The 20,004-nt window shown below is 39.2% G+C and overlaps 3 protein-coding genes across 5 annotated transcripts; 2 read left to right on the top strand and 1 right to left on the bottom strand.

Annotated features, from left to right (window-relative positions):
- Positions 1–312: 312 nt before the first annotated feature.
- Positions 313–3,852, bottom strand: gnptg (N-acetylglucosamine-1-phosphate transferase subunit gamma). Its single transcript, XM_085284203.1, has 11 exons — positions 3,693–3,852; positions 3,550–3,604; positions 3,403–3,470; positions 2,786–2,840; positions 2,568–2,651; positions 2,377–2,470; positions 1,845–1,959; positions 1,691–1,773; positions 887–1,015; positions 711–792; positions 313–634 (listed from the first exon to the last, which is right to left on the bottom strand). Exons 1-11 carry the CDS (start codon positions 3,757–3,759, stop codon positions 555–557), a joined length of 912 nt encoding a protein of 303 aa, XP_085140329.1. The 5' UTR covers positions 3,760–3,852; the 3' UTR covers positions 313–554.
- A 14-nt stretch (positions 3,853–3,866) lies between these two features.
- tsr3 (TSR3 ribosome maturation factor) lies at positions 3,867–11,213 on the top strand. The gene is made up of 6 exons (XM_085284204.1): positions 3,867–4,291; positions 4,480–4,690; positions 5,803–5,996; positions 6,102–6,272; positions 10,507–10,561; positions 10,781–11,213. The coding sequence occupies exons 1-6, from the start codon at positions 4,171–4,173 to the stop codon at positions 10,917–10,919; spliced, it is 891 nt and encodes a 296-aa protein (XP_085140330.1). The 5' UTR covers positions 3,867–4,170; the 3' UTR covers positions 10,920–11,213.
- A 287-nt stretch (positions 11,214–11,500) lies between these two features.
- Positions 11,501–19,781, top strand: pdpk1b (3-phosphoinositide dependent protein kinase 1b). 3 transcript variants are annotated; one of them, XR_014893586.1, is made up of 15 exons: positions 11,501–11,663; positions 13,788–14,078; positions 14,292–14,334; positions 14,420–14,557; positions 14,653–14,797; positions 14,905–15,002; positions 15,450–15,525; positions 15,609–15,677; positions 15,802–15,898; positions 16,014–16,187; positions 16,394–16,611; positions 16,857–16,914; positions 17,208–17,360; positions 17,473–18,477; positions 19,694–19,781. XR_014893586.1 is itself a non-coding variant. In XM_085284196.1 (14 exons), exons 1-14 carry the CDS (start codon positions 11,640–11,642, stop codon positions 17,584–17,586), a joined length of 1,698 nt encoding a protein of 565 aa, XP_085140322.1. In that variant the 5' UTR covers positions 11,501–11,639; the 3' UTR covers positions 17,587–19,781. The 3 variants fall into 3 exon arrangements, 2 of the variants coding, with proteins under 2 accessions (XP_085140322.1, XP_085140323.1); XM_085284196.1 differs by having other exon boundaries at positions 17,473–19,781; XM_085284197.1 differs by lacking the exon at positions 11,501–11,663 and adding an exon at positions 12,069–12,347 and having other exon boundaries at positions 17,473–19,781.
- The last annotated feature ends 223 nt before the right edge of the window (positions 19,782–20,004 follow it).

The raw sequence follows: 20,004 nt of genomic DNA, 5'->3' as shown, positions 1-20,004 counted from the left end.
AAACAGTCTGAGCTTGAAAATCAATATTTTGTGTGACTACCTTTACTCTTCAACACAATCTGAACTCCTTAAGTCTGTGTGTTAAGTAGTGTTCAGGAATAGTTCTCCAGACTGCCTTTTTGAAGAGTAGCTGTCTGACAGCCACCCTTCTACCTTTGTCCATTTCTGTTGAGGCTTCAGTGAACAGTAGGTGCTTCTTAGATTCTATGTCAGGTTGGCTGGATATTTTCCCCTCATGTCTTACGGACATGACGTTCTGCTGTCGATTTATTGTTTTAGGCTTAACAGACAAACAAAACTGGACTGTAAACATTTTCAAAGCTCATTTTATTTCTCATGCACGATGGTGCCTTTTCATAGTCTTGGAGAGCTCAGTGATGAATCCTCGACAAAAAAAAGAAATTACCCACTCTCAGCTACGCTTGCAAAATTTTATTCTGCAGTACCAACAGCCTGAGCTCTACCAGCGTTGTCCGGTTACTTTATGCGTCTCTCTGATGCTGATCAACAAACTCCGCTCAGGTGCTTTGGCTCGTTTTTGCTCCAGGTAATCTTCACTGAACATCAATGAGTCCGTTGTCTCCTCTTAAGTGTTGATCCTTAACCGTCACGCTCACTGTACCTTTTGCGTCATCTGTCACATATAGGGGGAAAAAATCATTCATATAAACTGTACGAGACTTAAATGAGTGAAGACTGACTTCACTCACTTGTCTCAGAAGTAAAAGGAATGTTATGTTGAGTAAGAAGAGCTCGCAATCTCTCAGTCTCTTCTCTCAGTTTTTGGTAGTCCTGTAGAAAAAATATACCAAAAAAAACACTATTGAGCTTGTATTGTGATTTTGTTGTAATGTTAGAAGAGATACTACTTTGAAAGGTTACATACCGCTTTACATTTCTCTAAAGAGTTTTGCCTTGCTGAATCAGCTGCTGCCTCTTGAACCTTGACTTTTACTTTCCGACTCTTCAGCAGTCCGGCGTCCTCAAAAATATCCTTTAAGAGATTGTTGTATCCCTGGAGCACATGTACAAAGTGTAAACATAACCATTCCACGAATAATTAAAATGTACATAACAAAGGACACCTTGAAATGTGTGTACCATAACAGAGCTCAATCAGAGGTGTCTGATTTTCAGCTACAATAACTGTACATAAAAGATGGACACAAAGCTGTAAACAGACCGTTTTCGGTGTTGTCATATTTTTGACGTTTTGAAAACTCATGTGATGAATGAGGAAACTGAAGGATGCTGCATGATAATATGGGTGCACTTGTGAATCACAAGTATGCTGTTTTATGTTCATTTTCACTCTAATAGACATGCTAACACATACTGTACTCAACAAAATTTGAGTACAGTATGTGTTAAGCAGCTGAGAAGATGAACTAATCTGGAAGGTGTTTACTGATAATGTAAATCAAGTGAGCAGTAGACTTATTTTCTCCTAGACGTCTGTACAACTGGACGTCTTTTTGCAAACAGGTGACTCGCCCCCTGGTGGCCATTAAAAAGAATGCAGCTTTAAAGCGCTTGAATTTTAGCTTCACTAAGTCTATTGTTTATATCCACTATATTTTCTGCATCTACATTTCATCATCTCACAGGTGGCATAAACTGACATAGATGAAAAGCATAGAGGAAGCAAGTCATTCTGCAGTATTTGTTTACCTACCAAACTGGCCCTCACCTGTTCAGTTATAAGTCCTTCATAGCGAGCCTGCTCCGCTTCATCCCATTCCTTCTGTAGCTCCTCTTTCAGAGTTGGATACACTTTAAAAGAGCACAGAATTTATAAGTAACCCTATCCCCATTGGCATGAAAGTAAGTCCTGCTTAACTTACCTAAAAGAGAATGTGGATGGCAAACAAGGGGGGTCTCAAAGGTTAGTGAGTACACACAGGTACTGGGCTCTGAGACTTGAGCGAGCTTGCTTCTTGTGCTGCAGACCAGAATCACCTGCAGATCCACGACAAGAAAGAAAGAAAACACAATTTCTTATTCATGTTGCTGAGTAAGAAAGTAATTCCCAGTTCCACATATTTATTCTTAGACTCTAGTCGAGATCTCCACTGACTGAAACAGCTCCCTTCCCCCACTCACTCTAAGCCACTTTTGTTCCAATTGATTGACCCCCGTAAAAGGCAGGTCTGAACAGCAAGTTAATATATGGCAGAAAACAAGGAAAAGCATAACTTTAAGGGCTGATGGGATGATTTGCTAGTTGTCTTTGACTCGGTTTGGCACTAGTTGTTATGTTTACATGCACAATACATTCAAGCAGTAATTAGCATTGCAAAGTGTTGGCCTCATATTCAAGACGGGGCCCAAAATCTTGTCAGTGGATTACCAGGAGGATTTTAAAGGTTTAGATACCTTTGTTTCTCTGTTTCTGTTTCCACAAGTGTCGCCGTCTCTCATCCACATGCTGGTGAAAGTGTTGTTTGCCATTTCCCACTCTTGCCAGATCCTGCAAGGACCAAACACAAACCTGACTCCCACAAGAAGCCAACAGCTTGCTTCACACATTTACATCTAGTTTGTGTTTTGTTTCTGGAGCTTCTTACCCCAAGATCCCACTGTAGGCATTCCACCTAAATGTTTGCTCATGCTGAGTGACGTTGTGAAATGGACAGAATTCATATTTATACCTGCAAAGTGAGGACAACATGCTATTGTTTGTTTTGTATTTTCCAGACGCTCAGATCCAACATGTAATAAGCTAATGGTCTGCACTGTGGAGATATGGTGGAATATACTACTGTGTGACAGGTTAAATACATACGTCGACTCCGTGAGACTGAAGCACTTTCCAGCAAGCTGATGAAGGTGCACTGGGCCTTAAGGAGGAAATCATTGCTCATATGATGAGACAGAAAATCTAAAGGACCCTTTAGTCAACATTTAGAACATTTTACATATAATTTAATGAATTGAGGCTTTAAATCAGGATTAAGTGGGCTGAAGCAGTGAAACTCCCTCTTTTGTCAGTGTAAAGAAATCTAATAAAACATTTAATCCCTGAAATGTCACAATATAAGAAAAAAGAAGTGCAAAGATAAAGAAATGCTGCTGTAGCAAACAAAAGAAATCTAATAAAACATTTAATCCCTGAAATGTCACAATATAAGAAAAAAGAAGTGCAAAGATAAAGAAATGCTGCTGTAGCAAACAAAAGAAATCTGTCAGCGTGACTCTTTGGGCTTAAATTGTGAGAAATAAATGTCAGAAATGCCAGAAAAATGTTCTGGTAGTTCATCGCCTTGAGTGTACTACAACTATAAGACAAAGGTTTTGCTATGGTATGAATGGAGGAAAACTCATGAAATACACTTATAAGTCAGAAATCTACGCCTCCTTTCCTCTTTATGTTTAAATATTTAAATGATGAGTTTGTTTTACCAGACACTGGAGCTGGGGTCACTTTAGGTTGCAGTCTGCTGCCCTGAGCCACAAAAGGGTTGTTCAGCCTGGACACAAAGTAGATCCATTAGCAGCAGGCCAAAGTCAACAAAACTGCACAATGTGAACTTATTTTGCTTCACGTACCCAAATGTGTTTGGCTCTTCGACTATCTTCATTTTACCGGCGGATCCATAGTTAACTGCATTAAAAACAAGCCGAGATCAGACACACGAGCTCTGTTTAGATTAAAATCTCTGAATGAAGCTGCGCAGTAAAGCTGTACTTACTGAACAGATACACGCAGACAAAACACAAACTTATTAAATGAGCTACTCGGTAACTGAAACAACGCATTATTATTTACGTTATGAAGGCGTTAAAGTGTTACTTTTCTGTCTACATTTCCTCTTTTGCTCGTTCCGGTCAGGTGACACGCCACGTGATCAAAATAAGCCGTGAGCATGCGTGTTTTTCATATGGGACTGCGACGTGCTTACCACGATACGAAGCCAATCAAGCTAGGTTATACTTCATATGAAAGTGTTTCCGGATGAAAGGAGACTACTACTAGTTTGTGATAAAGTCTTGAAAGTTGCTTATGTCTAATTCCTATTGCAAATAAGAAGTTTTTGCGTCTCTTTTTTTGGGCAGTTCTCTTTGTTAGACGAAACTGTTGTCAGCAGGATAGCCAGATAGCTTAAGTCATACTTCTTGGTCAGTTCATTGCAGTGACAGTCTGACAGTGACAGTTAACTAACTAGCAGCATGGGACGAAAAAAGCAGGGAAAGTTTGTCCGTCCTGACAACAAGGGCAAAGACAAACGTCACAAAATGAAAGGGAAATCTTTAGAGGCCTTTACAGAAGAAATGCACACTGCTTTGGAAGGTAGTGTATTGATTATTTCTAATGCAAAAATGTTTAACATGTTGGCTGTAAGGCATGCTATTTACATTAGCGTCAGCATCATGAAATGCTGTTTACACTAGGAAAAAGTGCCCATTGCTCAGGACTGATAACACTCGATATGGTGTAAACTCTTGAGAGATCTGAGATTGTGAACTTTCTCTCCTCAGCAAGTCTTCACAGGGAGGAAGGAGCAGAGGCCCCTCAGGTGAAGCTTCCTTGCCCACTTGCCATGTGGGAGTTGGGTCACTGCGATCCCAAACGTTGTACTGGCAGAAAGTTGGTGAGGAAGGGCTTTGTACGCAACCTGAGACTCAATCAGAGATTCAACGGGCTCATACTGAGTCCAATGGGCACGAAGTATGTGACGCCAGCAGACAGGTTTGTTCAGCTGTTTCCTCTGTACTTCAGCCAATGAAATCAAAGAATCTGTAGCCATAGACCACCTCATATAACTATTTATATACACATTTTGATGCACACCTGTTTAGTTACTCATTAACAAGTGTTCTCAGGGTGAAAATGTTTTTTTGATGCCAGTGTTCAGAGTAACAACAGTAGGTGAAATAAACACGCGTTAGGACCATGAAATACAAAAGAACATCTATTAAAATACAATGTGGACTCTTGAAGTAAATTAGATACGGCAGCAGAAGACCACACTGGGTCAGCTAAGAACAGGAAACTGAGGCAACAATTCACACAAGTTCATCAAAACTGAACAAAAGTTTTTGGAAAAATGTTGCCTGCTCTGATGAGTCTCGATTTCTGCTGACACATTTGGATGGTAAACAACACAAAAACATGGATCCATCCTGCCTTGTATCAGCAAGTCCAGCTGCTGCTGCTGGTGTAAATGTGTGGAAATATTTTGTCGGCACACTTTGGACCCTAGAGTACCAACAGAGTAGTGTTTTAGCACCACAGACTACTTGAGTTTTGTTTCTGATGATTTCCATCCCTTTATGGCCACAGTGTACCCATCTCATGGTAGCTGCTTCCATCATCTAAGCCTGGTTTCTTGACTGTAGTAAAATGACAGCTTCAATTGCCAGATCTCAATCCAGAAGTTTTGAATCATGGATGTATATCTACAACAACTGTTATATTCTGTCATGTCGATATGGACCAAAATCTCTGAGGAACAAGGTTTCAAACTCCTTGTTGAATCTATTCCATGAAGAATTAAGCTAGTTGGGAAGGCAAAAGGGGTACAACCCAGGACTAGCAAAGTGTACTTAATAAAGTGTCCCCTGAGTGTAAAGGCCCTCCTTTTAGGTTTATTACTTGATTATTTACTCCATGTAGAGCTTGATCTTAAAGATCAGGCATATTAAAAACTTGAGACATTCCAATGCATTGTTATATTAAAACAAATGTTACTATATCAAAGTGTTTTGTTGGTTATGAAAATTAAATAAATTCTATAATTTGTGTCACTGTTGTGATGCAATCCAAAGCGATTTTTTTCTCTCCATGTTTTGTCTGCACAGAGAGATTGTGGCCAACAATGGGCTCGCAGTGATTGATTGCTCCTGGGCCAAACTGGAGGAGACACCCTTCAATAAGATGGTTGGAAGTCATCCCAGGTTACTGCCGTACCTCGTAGCTGCGAACCCTGTAAATTATGGCAAGCCTTGCAAGTTGTCCTGCGTTGAAGCTTTTGCTGCCACGTTCTGCATCGTAGGTAAGGGTTTAGGTTTAGTTATTCAGGAATACCGCAGCAACTGCTTTTTGTGTCTTGTTTTGGTTATGGCAGTTAAACTGTGACATATTGTTTCTGATATTGCAGGTTTTGAGGAACTGGCATTGCTCTTATTGAAGAAATTTAAATGGGGGACAACGTTTCTGGAGCTCAATAAAGTCCTGCTTGGCCGCTACGCTGCTTGTCAGTCGGAAGAAGAGCTCCTTGGTGTAGAGAAAGAGTTTCTCACTTCTAAACCAGAGGAAGAGGAGGAGTTTGGTAAATAACCTGGGGTTCTACGCAGTGTCTGGGTTTGTGTAGCAGTGGAGGTAGAGGGTCACTGTGTTTTGGTTCAACCTCTTTCTTATTTTAGCTGTAGTTTGGCTTCACGTACAAGTAGTGGCTCTTAAATAAATCACATTTATTGGACTTTAAGAGCTTTCAGATGACAGTTTCCAGTTTTAGTAACTGTTAAGTTTTAGTCGCATTTTTCTATCTTTGTAACTGTTGCAAGAACAATAAAAAAAAAACATATAGCATATGAAACATACAATAACAAGGCAAACACTGGGTGTTGCGATAGCAACAATATAACAATAAATAACAATATAACAATTTGGAAAAAATATGTAAATGATTTAGTGCAAAATGAGACCTGCTGTAGTGCAGTTAAAAGTGGGCATGGATCATCAGTGTTTGCATTAGCTCCTACTACAAAGTAGTGATTTTTTTCTGGCAAAGAAACTTTTGATTGTCTTTTGGTGTTACTGGTAAAACATTAGCTGTGTTAACTAGGGGTGCAACAATATTCGTATCGATATTGAACCGTTCGATACAGTGCTTTCGGTTCGGTACGCATATGTATCGAACAATACAACATTTGTAATTTCTTTTATAAATTTTCCTTCTGACGATGCTGTCTGTGTTGAGCGCTCAGTGAATCTGCGTTCGACTACTCCGCCTAGGCTGCACTGTCGAGCGCAGATCCACTGAGCGCTCAACACAGACAGCATCGTCAGAAGGAAGAGCGCAGGGCAAGCTAGCGAGACAGAAGTTAAGCTCTACTTGCAACAGGCAAATTGAACCTCATTCAGATCTGGCGTTTGGAATTATTTTGGTTTTCATGTGACGTATGACCCTGAAGGTAAGCGAGTCATGGACTAAAGTAAAACAGTATGTTGGATGTGCCATGCAATGCTCAATTACATTGGTGTGAACTAGTGTGTTAGCGCAGTTAGCTCGTTAACGTGTTGGCCGTCTAGCCCCATGCACGGAGTGATCGGCGGTAGCTCGTTAACGGAGATTTGCCGTGTTGTGGCGTTAAGGTCATTTCAACGATATTAACCTGAAAGCACTAGTGGGAACACAACGAATATGACTGTACATTTACGCCGACATCATCCTAGTGCAAAGACAAGTGGAAGCAGACAAAAAAAAGCAAGCATGCTACTAACTTTAGCCGAGTCATTTAGACAGCTGTTAGCACGTGATTCTCCTTATGCTGCTGAGAATATAGCCCAGAAGAAGCGGATAGTATAGCTTTTATTTTGGAAAGAGCCATTTCTCTGTAATAAACTCTCTTTTCCAAAGATGAGTGATTCCTCAATCAGATACAGGGCTCGCAATATCGCTAGCCCGACGTCCCGGAGCTAGCGATTTTTTTCAGTCGGGCTACCAAAATCTTTCTCTTCCCTGCCCGTCGGGCTATTGTAGGAAAAATATATGTCAATGCTTTTGCATTCTTTCAGAAATGTAGCTGGGTAATTATGTCATTGGCATCGGTGAGCCACTGTCAATATGTGACATATTGAAGTCGCGTTTGAATTTGCGCTTGTTTTTTTGCTTTCACTTTGCAATCGTGCGAACTGTGTATAGAGAGCGACAGCACTGATCTGTGAGTGATGATAATTTGTGCACCAATTCCTCTGACATCGTCTTATTAATCGTTAGCTTACTATGCAAACATGACAAGTGAAATCTCCCGCAGCTTATACATGTGAGAGGTTGATCGCGCAGAGAATCGCTGAGCTTATGTGAGTGAGCGTGTAAAAGCATTTCAGTTCTGCTGAGCCAAATAAGACAGGTCAGGGTGAAGAAGTGACAGCCAAAGAAAAGCTTACCACAAAACGGAGAAGTTATGACAAATCAGACTATAAGGCAAAAAGAAAGTGCAGCTTTATGGTTTCATGGACAAAAGAATTTCTGTGGCTGCGATATGATGAGCTAAATAACCAGGGCTGCACATAAGTGGTCCGCAGGTGCGCATTCGCTGTCAAAATAAAAAACACGCACAAGGGTTAGGGTTAAATTTAAAAACTGTACTTTTGAGTTAAAATATATATTTATAATTTTAATAAATGACAAATTAAAAATGCATGAACATTTTTTTGTATCGAAAAAATATCGAACCGTGACACCAAAGTATCGAACCGAACCGTGAATTTTGTGTATCGTTGCACCCCTAGTGTTAACCCTAAAACACTAAAACAGAACGCAGAAATCACACAGCAGCAAAGCAGAAAAGAAAGAAAACAAAGAGGCTGAAACAAGAAAATAAGACTAAAGCAGGAAGTTGTGTTGAAGTGGCTAGCTGTTGCATCACTTTAGATTTCCTAATAACAAATACAAACTAGAAAAAAAATGACTTCGAAGGTAATTAGTTCTTGAAGGACCTCCTGAGTGCAAAAATCTTGAGCCACTCATGAGTGTTTCATATTTTGCGTAGAAAATGCAACGTAGGTGCAGTGATTTATTCAGACACATGCAAACAAATATGGAAATATAGCGTATAAGGCTAATACTATTCTAATGAGGTTGAAATTGAATATTTGATGTGACCACATTTATTCATCAACACAGCCTGAACTATTTCTGACTAGATTTCTGGTCCTTTTCTTTAAGTAGTCTTCATAAATGGTTCTCCAGGCTTCTTGAAGGACATTCATTCTTGGATGTTGGCTGCCTTTAGTTCTGTTCTCTGTCAAGAAGATCCCATACTGCTTCAGTAATGTTGAGGCCCAGGCTCTGGGGAGGCCGATCCATGACTGATAGTGTTCAACTGTCTGTTTTTCTATCCAGTTATGCTATTACTGCATTGGCAGTGTGTTTGCTGAAAAATTGAAGGCGTTGCCAGTTAGATGCTTTCCACATGGTGGTATCACCAGATAGTGGATGAAAATTTGAATGTACATTCTTAAGTGTGTAAATTTTGGCGAGATACATTTTCCCAGCACCTCCTGAACTTCTCTGTATATAATGATGATAATTTGAATCAAAAATGTAAAATATTTTAATACTCCATTTTTTTCAGTCCAGTACTTCTTGTTTTCCTTCTTTAAAAATGGATTCTTGACATGGATTCCATTCATCTGACAGCATTGCTGATGAAGCAGTAGAAGGATCTTTCTTTAAAACATGACTTCCAGATGTTTCTGTTTACTGTAGGTAGTATCTTTAGGCCTGCCACTTTCTCTTGTCTTCCATTTGTCTAGTTTCTTCAAATTCTTTAAGGACATATGAAGACCATTTCGAGATGTGCCAAGGTTTTAGCTAAAAGCTCTTTGGGAATCACCTTGTTGGTGTAAAAATACTATTTCATGCTTGTTAAGCTGTTATCTTTGGGATTTTCATAAATTCAACAAAATAAATGAGAACAAATGATGTGTTTTTGTAACAAGAAAGTGCCTAAAGATACAAATTAAAGTTGGTTCTTGGCTTAATTTTCTGCAGTGTAGAAACAACAAAGGTCATCTCTTGAGTTGGGTCCCTTTGTGTGCTTGATTAATTCACGAGTCTGTGTTAAGTGGCTTGGTGGTCAGGTATTGGACTGGATTGAAAATGAGTGAAAAAGCAGCCACTATCCAAAGACAAACTTTGAAAGAGGTTCAGAGAGCCTGGAGAACTATTGCTTGAAACCACTTTGGAAGCAAATATTAAGAAATTAGGGATTTTTGCACAGTATTGTTGGTCATAATCAACTGTTTGATTCAAATGTATTTTTATTTTGGAAAGGTTCACTTTAGAAATGGCTTAATCTGAGTAATTGCTAATGAATAATTAGAATAATTTTTATAGTTTCTTGTTGTGACTCACATTTGCTAAATTGTCACGGGGAAACCAGTGTTCTCATATTTGTTTATAAGATATAAAACTCGTATTATTCTTAAGACTTTAAAGACACTTAGTAATGAATATTCCAAGGGGAAATAAATGTCATTACGAACTGTTTTATCTGATTGATTATTCTGTGGACATTGATATAACTGTTCCTTGCATTGTTTCCTTGCCTTGTAATCAGGCTGCCTTGTTGTTTCTTTTTCCTTTCCTTATTGGATTTTGACTCATTTAATTTTGCTTTTGCTCTGAACACATCTGGCTGTGATTAGGAAGTCAGTATCCAGGCTGATTGTCTGGAAATGTCTAGAATCTGGATGTGTATTTTTGTTGCTGAGTGACCTGTAGTGCTGAATTAACTGCCCTCGTAATGAAAGCTACACATCTGTTTTGTTCATAGATCCATTTGATGTTAACTCTGGAGTAGAATGCATGAATCTCAACAGACGTCAGTGGTAAGTATTCATCTAGCATTCACGTATCTATTACAATAATTGAATAAATGTACCAAGAAAACTTTGGTTATATTTGACTTTATATAAGTTAGTTCTCTTAGTGGTGATGTTTATATGGCATAAAAATTACCAGCATAATTTTAAAAATGGCAAGAATTCTCTTAAAATAGGCTTTAACGATTTGTTTCCTATGTTTACTGGGTTCATTTTTGTGTTTAGTGCACCTGTAGAAGATGACTCCAGTGAGGACACAGACTCCACAGAGGAAGATGACGAAGATGAGGCAGAAGATGAAGAAACGGAAAGCAATGAGGAGACAAAAACAAGCTCACATGACCATGATGAAGAGGAGGATTGAATCAAAGACTTTACACTAAATTATATTTCAACCTTGGGTTCTTTTTAATACACGACTGTTTTAAAATGCTCAAAAAATATTTTGGCACATATGAATGGTTATGTTTTGTTTTGTTTGCTTATATGTCTACGTAAATTAATGAACTTTGATGCATGTCAACTAAATAGAAATAAAATAAGGGTGTTTATTATTATTATTATTATTATTATTATTATTATTATTACTGACATTTACACATTATATTCTTGGTTTATTGACAAAACATTTATTGGATTAAACTTGTTTGTTGAAATATACTTGGTTGCCACAGTTTCAGTTTCACACAAAGCGTTTTATGGATATTGGTCATTTTTGTCAGTTTGGGTATTTAGGAGTGCTTCTTCACTTAAGTTTAGTTACACTTGAATAAAAAAAGACCTGTAGATCCTTCTTACTGCCATATATTCAAAGTTAGTCTAAAACGGGAGTTTGTAGGCCACGTCTACTGCGGTATTTGAATATCCACAACTGCTACCGCCTGACTCCGGCCCTATCAGTAAGATGAAGTTCAGTAGGTTGTTAATGTGGCGAGGGGGCGGACACAGCGGGACTCTCCTCTGCTGTCCTGCGGTAACATTGTTGTGGAACGACGTCACAGCTCGAAAATGAAGGCGCAGAGGCAGCCATTACTGGAGCTTCTCTAATTATTTTATTCCAAATAAATACTCGCTGAAAACTCTCATGGCAAGAGCTACAAGTCAGGTGGTAAGTGTTACAACTTTGCCGTGAATACCAGCTCGAAGCCGGTGCTCAAAATGGTCAGTGTAGAGGCTTTGTGGGGATAAATAGTTACGTCGGGCCTTCATTTGAAGAGCAGTGCTAGCTGCAGGAGATCGCTTAGCCTTACGACTCACTAGCAGCTTGCTAGTTTGCTAATGTTGGCTATCGCAACACGCAGTGTTTGCCTTGTTAATTTGGATCGTCAAATCTCACACAGTATTCATGAGTCACACTTTCTCGACTTATTTGGGCCTTTTGAAACGCTTACCAGTACACGATAATAGTTACACGGGACACATGAGCGTTTTCCTCTACCAGTAACTATTGGCTATTGATAGCTTAACAGGTTCGCGCTTTCGATATCCCCGTTTGCTAGCAGGCTAGCATTAGCATTATTGCGTTCTTCCATTGGTTAGCATATATTTTGAAGGAAAGCGTTGTGCTATTCGAGTGTCAACTTTCAAATCTTCATATAAACGGCAGGAAACTAACTTTGAACACGATTAAGTGACGTTTCTTGAAAATGCCACACGGTTTTGAAGTTGCTTGTGTTGCCTGATTTGCTAACGTTAGCTAATTGACTGTTGGCGTTAAGTTTGTAACTCACTGTCAGCGATGGCCGGCATTATTTGACAAGCCAGCAGGAGCTAACATTAGCTTGTTAGCAAGGTAAGTTCGCACAGGGCGGTTGTTTCACGACTTCCCAGAGTTAGGAAAACGTTATTCGGCGTTTTCCTCCAACCATTACATGCCTGACCAATAGCAGTGACTCAGTAGGTAGTTATATGGCTAGCTGAAATAGGCCGGAATAGGCAGCTAAAATAATGGCCACACCTTGGTTTTGAATGAGAAAAAGCTAGGCCAACTGAACTAATTAAACGTAAACTGAACTGCCAGATAAACTACACACTCATTGTTCGGGTAATTCAATGTGTTTCTATATAAATGACACCGGTACCGGGAATTTTTAGGAAGCACTATCTTTAAGTTTTAAACAGGCAGTTTGTGTGCCTCATCTGCCATGTCAGTTTGATTATGTACACATAGATGGTGTGAGTTCAGCGCAGTTTGTCTCAAGTATCACTGTCATATGAAAAATTAACTTTGACATAGTTTTTACAGCCTGAACACAGGTGGGTGGGACCACCAGGCTCAGAAGTGGCTCCTTAAGCAGTTCCTTCTTATCACTGTTAGACTTTGGTCTACAAGTGGTCTCACTTGTAGTAGTATGTTTAGGTTATTGTAATTTACAGAACTATAAGCAACAATAATTTTAAGCCAGCAGCCTGTAAAGTGCTTCGTGTAATATGTGAGTACATTGCTTTCTCTTCATGTGTCATATGTATACTTTGTGAAAGAGATTTAAGATTCAGGATTAATTATTATCATAACACAACGCAAGGTTGCACAACAAAATTCTACATGGAGTTCCTTCATGCTAATAAAGAACTGCATAGCAATGTAGATATAGCTATCATTAAAAAAATAATTAATTTAGTTAATTTTCATGATGGAGTGCAATGAGAAAGTTCAGAGATTTCAAAGCATATGAAAGAAAATTCTTCAAAGTGTTGTTTACACCAGTGGGAACTTTCAGGTGTCAGTAGACTGAGAAGACTGTGGTTGTGGTGGGTAACTTCTTTTAGTTTCATCTATGTAAACATCTCAACTCACCTTTGTCACTGGTGCCGGTGATGTTCTAGGAAGCTCATGTTTTTCAGTAATTAAGTTTAGCTGCTTTTGTCGTGTGTTCTTTGGGCCATCTAATCTGTATTTTGACAACTAATAACCGCATCAATTACTAAATCCATCGCAGACTGATGGAAAAACCTGAAATTCCTCATTTAAGTGATAGTTTAAAGTGCTGAATAACAAAACACATTTTCTTTATGCATTCATTTTTATTGAAAACGTTATTGAAAAGTTAAATTGTTACTATTTTATCCTTATATTTTTGTCGTCACTGTTATGTTCAATCCAGTAATAGTTCAGATGGATATACAGTCCCTTAGCTTTCTCAAGTAAAGAGCCTTTCCACATGTGAATTGTTATTTACCTGTGTCACCCTGCTTAATAACAAATTCTTTATGGTCTCTCTTTTTCTTACAGTATGATGTTGTGCCCATTCAGCCCAGCGTTGTCATCTGTTCCTGCTCGCATCCATCAATGGTAAGAAACCACCCTGACTCCTGCTCGCCAATTGCAATCCCAGGCGCAAGCAGCAGCCACGGCCCCAGCATGGAGGGCGCAGCCTCACAGGCTTGTGCTGTAGGAGCATCTGCTAGCAGCCAGGCCCCACAGCTCTGCACACAGCCAGCCGTCCAGGCTTCTCAGCCACGCAAAAAGAGGCCAGAGGACTTTAAATTTGGCAAGATACTGGGAGAGGGCTCCTTCTCAACGGTATGTAACTTACATTCCACTTAGCTTTTGAAATGTGCCGAGGAAGATGTTGCTACATGCTAGCGTTATTTTGATTAATGTACTTGGATGAGTCATGCTGAGTTAATTTTAGGTGAAGTGACAAGTAAGCCCAAGGAAATATTATTATTTTCCCTCAACATCTGACTGGTTGGTTACATGCCATATCATCTCACTGTTGTTTCTTATGCTTAGGTTGTCCTGGCAAGAGAGCAGGCAACAGGGAAAGAATATGCAAGTAAGTAATAACGTATAATGAGTTGGACTAAAATGAAAAAGTTGCTGGGTTTACGTCTACTAATATTCTCTTTTCTCTCCTTTAGTTAAGATTTTAGAGAAACGCCATATTGTGAAGGAGAACAAAACCCAGTATGTGAAACGAGAGAGGGATTTGATGTCAAGTCTTGATCACCCGTTCTTTGTCAAACTCTACTTCACATTTCAAGATGATGAGAAGCTGTGTATCCTTTTAACAAATTCAGTCTATCAAGGCCTATTTCCTAACACGTGTTTTACTGTTTTGTTTAAGAAGTTTTCCTTAACCAGTCTGTCTTAGATTTTGGTCTTAGTTATGCTAAGAACGGCGAGCTCCTGAAATACATTCGCAAAATTGGTTCATTTGATGAGACCTGCACTAGATTCTACTCAGCTGAAATAGTTTGTTCTCTAGAATACCTACACAATAAGGGGATAATACACAGGTAAGACAACACCCTTTGTTTTGTCCTTTTTGCAAGTTTTGCTATAAAAATTTCACTTGCTGTTAAGCGTTTGTTTTTGCTCACAATTTTTATTGTTTTAATTTCAGAGATCTGAAACCAGAAAATATTCTTCTGAGTGAAGAGATGCACATTCAGATAACAGATTTTGGAACAGCAAAACAGTTACCATCAGACAGTAAACAAGGTATAATCACAGTGCTGATTTTCTTTATGCTCCTTGTGGCAAAGTATGACCAGCATAAATATAGTCTTAACTGACCTCAAGGGACTGAGCATAAGTTTCAGAAATCTGCTGTTATTAATATCACTGAGTGAATCCAATATATTGACAAAGTTCACTTGTTCATGCTACTAACAGACTTATAGCTAACTTGGGTAACTGCCCCTGCTTTTGCTTTGACTGTAGAAAGCAGTTGACGGTTACACATCAGCTTTGTTCTGTGGTTTGATTATGGCTGAAAGCAATGCAATCTTTGTAGCTGGTGAAGTAACTTGCAAGCTTGTCACCTATGTTAGATTACAATCTTTTTGCACAGTAGAAAAGCATTTAATACATGCTGCATAGAACATGTTTAAGAAAGGAGAACTTGTCTTTTTACCCTTTTGTTTGTTTGGGGGGTTTTTTTGGCAGCGAGAGCAAACTCGTTTGTTGGAACAGCGCAGTATGTGTCTCCAGAGCTACTAACAGAGAAATCAGCCTGCAAGAGGTAATGAGATTTTTATTAGGTTTTTCAGCTCAGGGTGGGCATCATTCCTGCAATTTTATAACTGTTTACTTTTTAATTTTTAGCTCTGACCTGTGGGCCTTGGGATGTATTATCTATCAGCTGGTGGCTGGTTTACCACCATTCAGAGCTGGGTAAGAACTACTGTGTTTACAAAACTCAATTTTTCTTAATTGTTTTTTTCAAGTGCAAAAAATCTGAACCAAACACACCAATGTTCACTAGTTACACTTTTTCTTTTCTCTTTAATTGCTGTAGAAATGAGTACCTGATATTCCAGAAAATAATAAAGCTGGAGTATGAATTCCCAGAGAAATTCTTCCCCAAAGCTAAGGATCTTGTTGAACGGCTTTTGGTATGTCATTGCATATCACAATAACACATTTCAACCTCCTTTGGTAATAATTTGGAAATAAGTTAATCAGTTACCTGTTTAGAAGTTGGCTATTTACGTTTTATTTAAATTTCAGTCATTGGACCCAACCAAGCGGCTTGGCTGTGAAGAGATGGGAGGGTACGAACCACTGAAGCAGCACCCCTTCTTTGACACCATCTCCTGGAGTGACCTTCACCTACAGACACCTCCCAAGCTCACACCCTACCTGCCAGCAATGTCTGAAGATGATGAGGACTGCTATGGAAATGTAAGATATTTTACTTTACTATGGTAACAGTCTTGGTATGTTTTTTTTGTTTGTTTTGGTCTGTTGTTTGCTCATTCAAAGAGAGCATCAGGTTTGAGACCTTGTTGAAGCTTAGAGATTCATCCAAACTGTAAACAAGTCATAAATTATCAGCATAACATCAATGCACCTTTCATAACGAGACACTGTCTCTTTATGACTCTCAGTACGATGACCTCCTGAGCCAGTTCAGCAACATGCAGGTGGCCCCGTCCAGCTCATCACACTCCCTGTCGCCACATGACTCGACGCCGCCGCAGAGGTCCAGCAGCAACATTGAGCAGTATATCCACGACCTGGACAACAACTCCTTTGAGCTGGACCTGCAGTTCACTGAAGAAGAGAAGCAGTTATTGCTGGATAAACAGACCACTGGAAACCCCTGGTAACCCCTTCCATCTCTCCATCCCTGTTAAAATGTCTGTGTCATGTGCTGTTCTTTGTTGGATGTATATCAAAACCAATTTTGAATCAATGTCTTTCTTGTATCCTGGAAATATTTTTCACTGCACTGGAAACCGTAAGAGATTTTTGGTGAATGATTTAGAAATGTGGATTAACAGTTAGTTATGTTACTTTGTTTTTAAAAAATTGTGTAGTTACCATTTGCGTTTTTGTGTATCAACACAGGCACCAGTTTGTGGAGAATAACCTAATCCTGAAAATGGGCCCAGTGGATAAACGAAAGGTGTGTGTGTGTGAATTCTACAGCATATATTTGAATCCTTAATATGACTTTATTGCATTGTTTCAGTATTTAAAAAAAGACATATTTTAGTACTTTACACTATTCTGCCAGCTAGACTCTGTGGAGTTTTCCAGTTTGAGTTGGCTACAGATCAGTGAAGTCACTTCCCTTTGCTTTTCACTGCTGTCAAATGGGAAGTAAAGGGGAATTCCCTGTTGTACTGTGCAAAAGTGTCACTGGCCTCGTAGCCCCCTCTGTTGGTGAAGCAATGAGATGTTTGCATTCCTTTGCAGGGTCTGTTCGCCCGACGGAGACAGCTGCTTCTCACTGAAGGACCACACCTGTACTACGTGGATCCTGTCAACAGGGTCCTGAAGGGGGAGATTCCTTGGTCCTTAGAGTTACGCCCCGAGGCCAAGAACTTCAAAACCTTCTTTGTTCACACGGTACACAATTATTGATTTGTGATGCCTTTTTGACAGATCTTAATATTTTCCTTCAGTTTTATATAAAATAAATTAAAAAAATATGTAAATGTTTTTCCTATGATGTTTGCAGCCTAACCGGACATACTATTTGATGGACCCCAGCGGGAATGCAGACAGATGGTGTAAGAAGATCCAGGAAGTGTGGAGAAAGATCTATCAAAGGCACCAAAACCCTGGCCTATAGGAGCACAGGTTCACCCTGTGCCCACTCCTCTTTAGCTCTGAGGCCAATCACTGAGCAGAGTAACACCCTCTTTAGTGCCCTTCATCACCGCAATGTAAACAAACTCTTAGAGACGCTGGCATCTAGACCTTGTTTGTTTTCCTGAGTAGAACCATGGGAAAAATACAACTTTGGATTTAGGGTTGCTTTGCTTGTTCTTTGTGCTCTCTGTGAGGCTTCTATTGCATTTTTCCATGTATGGATGATAAGACTTCCACCATGCACATCTGCTTTTTGTACATTCTGCGGGGGTGGGCAAGGGGGGGAGGAGGACAAGCTTTGTCTTGTAGAGTGACAAGTTGGGTACCGCTGCGACTATCTCAAACGCAAGGACTGGTTTCCTGCTTCGATGATGACACAAAATCTTGCTTTTGTGGACCAGCGCCTCTCATGATATCTTTATTAAACCATATCCTAATCCTACATTGTATGTGCAAGCTGTAGTCAAGCCCCACTTTTAGTGCATATACTCTATAGATACTGTAAAATGGTTCAGTCTCACACGTTTACCAAACTCAGATCCTCTCTATTTTTGTCAGAACCCAAATATTTCCCTCGGTATTTGAGTTGTTTTTTTTTAGTCTCTCGGTACTTTGCTTATTGCAGTTAAGGTCTCTATATAATAATGCAGAGTGCCGGTCTGCAGTGAGACGTGGGTCTGAACCAGTCTCTGTATAAGTATGAGCCTTCCATAGCCGAGGATGTTTTGCTAACAGGGGGGTGGGTAAACATGCCACTAGCTTGTACTTCCTAATCATAACTTGCTTATCTTTCCTGCATGGCCAGTTTTTGTAGCTCAGCCTTGTCCGCTTCTCTCCTAGGGCACTGGAGATAAAGTTTATTCAAGTAAAGGTGGGTATTTTTGACTGCATTGGAAACCATAGAGACTATTGTTGAATGATTTGGTTGTTCTGTACCATTCACTGGCTATTTCTTTTGTGGTGTGAGTTCTTAATTTTTTTTATTTTTCTTTGGGTTTTTTTATTTGGTGGAATAGTTCACTCATCTTCAGTATGCCCTATTCAAAACAAAATCTTATGTGCTGACCACCCCATGCTGAACAGAAAACCACCATCATCAACAGAGATGCATACACATACTATCATTTTCAGAAGCAATCACAGTAAAGCTGTTGTCCCTGGACAATATGGCAAAACTGCCTCATTGGGCTCATTGGCCTATTTTTAATTTTTTTTTTTAATTTTTTTTTTTCATTCTGATGTTTGGCCCAATAGAAATTAAACCGATTGATTTAACTTGTGCTCTTGTTTTAGAAATATGTATTATCATAATGCTTTTAATTTTTTTTTGTCATAGTACCTTACGGTCTTTCCAAAGGTCCTCTTCCTTCAGCTGAGTCTGTATGTGCAGTGTGTGACTGGGGACCCTCTGGCCCAGGGCCAGATGTGGTTGGATGTCAGTCAAAGAATATCTATCTCATCCAAATAACCGATGAAATTGCTGTATCTGTCTATAAAGTTGAGGAAGCACGAGAAGTGTTTTCCCTTCTAGTTAGAAAAATTGTTTGAATCAAGTCGATGGCAGTCGGTTACATTGTATGTAGAAGCTCTACCTGGCTTGTAACTGACTAGAACTGTGATGTACAGATGATGTATTATTAAAATCTGAAGCAAGTAATGCAATGATATTAGGATACAGTTTTTGTATTTTTATTCTTGTATAAGGTTATTTGATGGCTATTGTTTAGCCTATAGTTCATTCTGTGTTATTTAAATTCTAATATATGAATCATATTTGGATTGAAGTCATGTTCAGGGGCCATGTTGTGTATGTATTGAGATGTAAAGCCTTTGAATGTGAATAATTATTGTAAACTATAATATTTTACAGCTTTTTTCTTACTATATCATACATTTTCTATTTGCTCAGTGATTTAATCATATTCTGATAATTTAATGAATCTGTTCATTCTCTCTGATTATTTGTGCGCTAGGTCAGTAGATGTTGAATGATGAATTTTCCACTTAATGCTTGGTAGTCCAGTAATTAAAGCATGTAGGGATTTAGGCATACCAATAAAGCCATGTGTCCTGTCTTCTGTCAACAGCCTGGGTCATGACAGTCAAGAAACCGCATCATTCAGTGGCAATGGCATCTCACATTTTGCAGCATGTAAATAAAGTACCGGCTCATTATCACTGTTTTTGTGTCCTGAAAATTACTTTAACGCGCTTTAGTGCTAACTTGACAAGCTTGTGTAAATACTTTAAGTATTCAGTGACAACCATAGGAGTACACGAAATCTAAGATTTATTTTTTCCACCTCAGTTCCAAAGATGTGCATTTTCACTCACAATGATATTTACAGGCTCTCCGTATCAAGAGATTTTGTTCTCCATGCTGACGCGTCAGAGATCA

The sequence above is a fragment of the Mchenga conophoros genome, linkage group LG8 (assembly GCF_057382185.1).
Source record: "Mchenga conophoros isolate Kocher_MC1m ecotype Shallow Benthic linkage group LG8, M_conophoros_male_GT1.1, whole genome shotgun sequence".
NCBI lineage: Eukaryota > Metazoa > Chordata > Actinopteri > Cichliformes > Cichlidae > Mchenga > Mchenga conophoros.
The sequence above is the reverse complement of the archived record's forward strand: the minus strand, read 5'-3'. Positions and strand labels throughout refer to the sequence as shown.

Coding starts and splice junctions, on each gene's coding strand:
- tsr3 (XM_085284204.1), top strand. CDS start 4,171: ATGGGACGAAAAAAGCAGGGAAAGTTTGTCCGTCCTGACAACAAGGGC. Junction 4,691..5,802: donor TATGTGACGCCAGCAGACAG/GTTTGTTCAGCT, acceptor TTGTCTGCACAG/AGAGATTGTGGCCAACAATG. Junction 6,273..10,506: donor AGAGGAAGAGGAGGAGTTTG/GTAAATAACCTG, acceptor TTTTGTTCATAG/ATCCATTTGATGTTAACTCT.
- gnptg (XM_085284203.1), bottom strand. CDS start 3,759: ATGCGTTGTTTCAGTTACCGAGTAGCTCATTTAATAAGTTTGTGTTTT. Junction 2,471..2,567: donor GCCTACAGTGGGATCTTGGG/GTAAGAAGCTCC, acceptor TGGTCCTTGCAG/GATCTGGCAAGAGTGGGAAA. Junction 1,016..1,690: donor AAGGACTTATAACTGAACAG/GTGAGGGCCAGT, acceptor CATGTGCTCCAG/GGATACAACAATCTCTTAAA.
- pdpk1b (XM_085284196.1), top strand. CDS start 11,640: ATGGCAAGAGCTACAAGTCAGGTG. Junction 16,188..16,393: donor ATGAGGACTGCTATGGAAAT/GTAAGATATTTT, acceptor TATGACTCTCAG/TACGATGACCTCCTGAGCCA. Junction 17,361..17,472: donor AAACCTTCTTTGTTCACACG/GTACACAATTAT, acceptor TGATGTTTGCAG/CCTAACCGGACATACTATTT.